Genomic DNA, 3,880 nt, shown 5'->3' with positions numbered 1-3,880 from the left:
TGTGTTTAAATATAGTTTATTCTTTAGATAGACAATAGCTAGGATTAAAGACACATTGCCTCTATAAAGACAATAAGACAATATGTCTTTAATCCCAATTATTGTCTTTGGAGAGACAAAAATGAAATTATATTGTCTTTAATCTCAATTATTGTTGTTGGAGAGACAAAAATGAAATTGTCTACTAAGATTTGTGGTTGGAGAGACAAAAATGAAATTGTCTACTAAAATACAATAATGATGGTATTATATATTATCTTTATAAAAACAATTTTTTAATACAAAAATGAAATTGTGTAATTAAAAACAATAATATTTATATTATCTATTCAATTATTTTATTCAATTATTTCTTTTTATTATCTATTCAATTACTTTATTCAATTATTTCTTTTTAAAAAGAAAATAATGTGAGACATCTGTTAAAGACAATACACAACTTTAAAACAATAATTTGAGACACTGTTAAAGACCATACACATTTTTTTTTTTATTATCTCAATTTAATACAATTTACGCCCCCCCAAAGTGTAAAAAAAATATTATCTTATTATCTTAAAAGCCCCTCTATGTTGTAATGTGATTTGCTTCATTTCTAAGTTTCGCTGTCCCTCATTCATAATCCTTACAAACCACAGGAAGGAATGCCAATTCTCGCTATGAAACATGTGTTTGTTAATTTTCATATACCTGAAAGCACATATATGGGACTTGCTTTCATTAGTACCATGCAGACTGAGATTCGAATTGTGTATGATTTGGGCCTATGTACTTCCATCGAACCTCTGCAACGCATTCTCCATGCCCTATTGTTCGTCCCTCGCTCATATTCCTTACACACCACACGAAGCGATGCCAATTCTGGCTCTCAAACATCTGTTGGTCCATCCTCAGATACGTGAAAGCACACATCTGGGACTTGTTATCGTTAATACCCTGCAGACTGAGGTTTGAATTGTGTCTGATTTGGGTGTCTGCGCTTCCATTGAACCTCTGCAACGCATTCTCCCCAGCAAGGCCCACACCTGTTTTCCTGGTAGGCTCCGTAACCTGCCTCAGAAGCTCCTCCGGACCGAACCGTGCATGCTGTGGCTGTTCCTCATCCTTCATCTCCGAGCAGGTGAAATTGAGAACAGCTCCGCGTTTTTTAAACAGACGAGAAATGGGGAGATACCCATTGGGTTCCGGTTCTCTCGTGTTATAGTACCCTGCAGTCAGCTCTGCAGCCTGGAAATTTGAGCTGTAATTCGAGTGGATCCCTGCAACTTTTCCAGATAATTTGGCACCGCTAGCCCTGAAAATGCCCTCTGCAGCACTTAGAATTCTGTCACCATGAGCAAGCAGCATCTCCGAATACCAATTGAGGAAGAATCTCCCATAATCGGTGTTCCATGTTCCTTCCCCACGAAAAAAGCCAGCGTCTTCTGGAAACTGGCTATAATTCCTTGAATCGCGAGGGCAGTCTCGCCCCCAGTCGCCCTTACCAACAGCCTCTGAGCAGGCTCTTAAGGACGCCTTCATGTACTGTAAAAGAATTGGATTTCAAATATTAAGGCGGTTGCAGTTTTAAGGAGGTCATAAATAAAAACGTGTTATTCTATTATTTGTATCACAGATTTGAAGTTCCCATTGTTCAGGAAAACTAAAACTGATTTACCTTGTCATAGCACTGAAATTCGCCAATCCCAGCGAAGCGCCAGGTTCCGTTGCTCTCAGGATATGAGGGATACCCCAGCTCTCCACAAGGCCCCATTCCAACTTGAATTTCCTGCATGTATGTCCAACTTAAATTCTCAGGAAGGAAACAGAGAGAACCTATTCAGATCAATCAAAGACTAGAAATGCAAATCTATGTTTCCATTAATTGGAGAGAGAATATTCGATGGGCATACCACTATGACTTTTCCGAGCATATCTCTGAACGCATCTCTGAAACTTCGCATATAATCTGCATATACCTGAATCGGCGTTCTTCCCTTGAGCAGGGGTAGGGTGTCGCACCCTAACGAGATATACTCTTTGTTTCTCCTTCCACCCTTATCGGTGTATACCAAATCCGGATTTCTCTCGACTTCTTCCAAAACCCAACCAGGTAAGGGAATGCTACATCCACAACAGAACAAACAATAATTCAATCTCTCACCGCACACCTATATATAGAAACATGGTAAATTCACATTACATTGAGGTTAGCAAAAGATTAGGACAATATGCTTACTTGCAAGTCTCGCCAACGTTTCCTCCACATTGGTGGAAAGCCATTACAGCCTGGAGCTTCAACCCATGCTTGCTAACCATGTCAACGAGCTCCTTATATCCAGACCAATTGTAGTTACGAGGGCCATCTTTCTCCACCAAGCCCCACCACACGTCCACCATTACGTCTTTCACTCCTCCACTTTTGAGCGCCATGAGGCTAGCATTCAGGGCGCGCTTTCGATTAAGGGTGCCATTGGGTTTCACAGTATCCAGAGGCAGCATCACAGTAACCGGCACTCCTTTTATCGGTACCTCACTAATTGCAAGGCTTTCGTGCATCCACTCTTTATTGACAACAGTCTGGGATTGCACACTGTCGACCTCACACAACACAGTCCTCTGCCGCCGGCATATTCTCAATGATCGTTTCACGTCATTCACTCTACGAACTTCTTTCCTGGGATTTTTGAGGGATATCTTCGGACCGTCTATTTGATCTGCAAAACACTCAGAGCGACGGAAAACGGTATCGCTGGAATTGGAAGAACCCGTAAAAGTCAGATTCAACATTTTATACAGATCTCTTTTGACAGAGCAAATTCCTGTAGACTGTGCCAAACGTTATTGCACAACTGATAGATCTATGGGCAGGTTGACAGAGCAACTTCGGGTAGACTCTGCCTGCCCAGTACTGAGTGCCAACCGGTATTTCTATGGAACACCACTGATGACCTAAAACCCTGTATGAGGTTTATTCATATAGGAGGCAGGCACGGCTACCGACGTTACGGAGTAGCGCCCTGCGCAACACCAGGAATGGGCCAGGCACGTGGGCTTCCTAATTGACATCAAATTGGAGGTGAAATGAATGGCAAAAACAAGACACAGGCATAATGCGTTGGATTGCACTCAAAATTCTACCGAGTCACCGACCGAAACGGGAAAAGAGATGGAAAGATGTCAAATAAGAAACGAGATGCAAGTGCCACGTTGCTACAAGCACCAAGGAAGACGACATAACATATTTTAGAAAATATTAATTTCATGGAGTGGATCCACGTAATCGCTCATTTTTATTTGATTTCTTCGGATAGATAGTAATATGAAAGAGAAAGGTACAATTTGGGTAAAGCAAGAAAATCCTGTTTGGCGGTTTGTTTTGTTTTTTTACCCGTATGGATATATCTCAACTTTGGTTTGGAAATTTGTTAATAAGATAAATCTGGAATATTTTTTAGTTTTATTATTTATATTTATATAAATTTTATATTTTTAGATATAAAAAATAAATTCATTTAAAATCACAATAATATATTTATGTGTATTGGCTTTTTGTTTTTATATATTTTTATTTATATATATATATATATATATATATATATATATATATATATATATTATAAAAGAGAAGTAATAAAATAGAATGTTTATGAATATAAATTATAGTTTTAATTTAATTATTATAATAAATTATATATATTTTATTTCTAATTTTAAGTTGTGGGATGATAAAGAGGTTGGAGGGTAAAAGGAAGCTAAGATACTATAAGGAGGTGATCAACCTGATCCTTGATAACCAGAATTATATCTCTGTATTGACCAACACTAAGAAAAAAAGAACATCACTAGGATAAAAACTAATTCTCATGAGCTTCGAAGTGAAAGTGGGCAGTGGTCTACT

At 38.5% G+C, this 3,880-nt stretch overlaps 1 protein-coding gene across 1 annotated transcript; it reads right to left on the bottom strand.

Moving 5' to 3' along the window:
• Positions 1–589: 589 nt before the first annotated feature.
• LOC149219781 (beta-amylase 3, chloroplastic-like) lies at positions 590–3,062 on the bottom strand. Its single transcript, XM_089384484.1, has 4 exons — positions 2,219–3,062; positions 1,893–2,103; positions 1,658–1,768; positions 590–1,524 (listed from the first exon to the last, which is right to left on the bottom strand). Exons 1-4 carry the CDS (start codon positions 2,767–2,769, stop codon positions 721–723), a joined length of 1,677 nt encoding a protein of 558 aa, XP_089240610.1. The 5' UTR covers positions 2,770–3,062; the 3' UTR covers positions 590–720.
• Between the last annotated feature and the right edge of the window lie 818 nt (positions 3,063–3,880).

The sequence above is a fragment of the Pinus tabuliformis genome, chromosome Q (genome assembly GCF_031772625.1).
Source record: "Pinus tabuliformis cultivar Carrire ecotype Pingquan chromosome Q, CPIR1, whole genome shotgun sequence".
NCBI lineage: Eukaryota > Viridiplantae > Streptophyta > Pinopsida > Pinales > Pinaceae > Pinus > Pinus tabuliformis.
Note: the sequence above shows the minus strand (reverse complement) of the source record. Positions and strands in the feature narration are given on the sequence as shown.

What these genes read in the sequence shown, in the direction of transcription:
- LOC149219781 (XM_089384484.1), bottom strand. Translation starts at nt 2,769, where the DNA reads ATGTTGAATCTGACTTTTACGGGTTCTTCCAATTCCAGCGATACCGTT. An exon ending in AACGTTGGCGAGACTTGCAA is followed by an intron (nt 2,104 to 2,218) that starts GTAAGCATATTG and finishes TTGTGGATGTAG; the next exon opens with CATTCCCTTACCTGGTTGGG. An exon ending in AATTTCAGTGCTATGACAAG is followed by an intron (nt 1,525 to 1,657) that starts GTAAATCAGTTT and finishes ATTCTTTTACAG; the next exon opens with TACATGAAGGCGTCCTTAAG.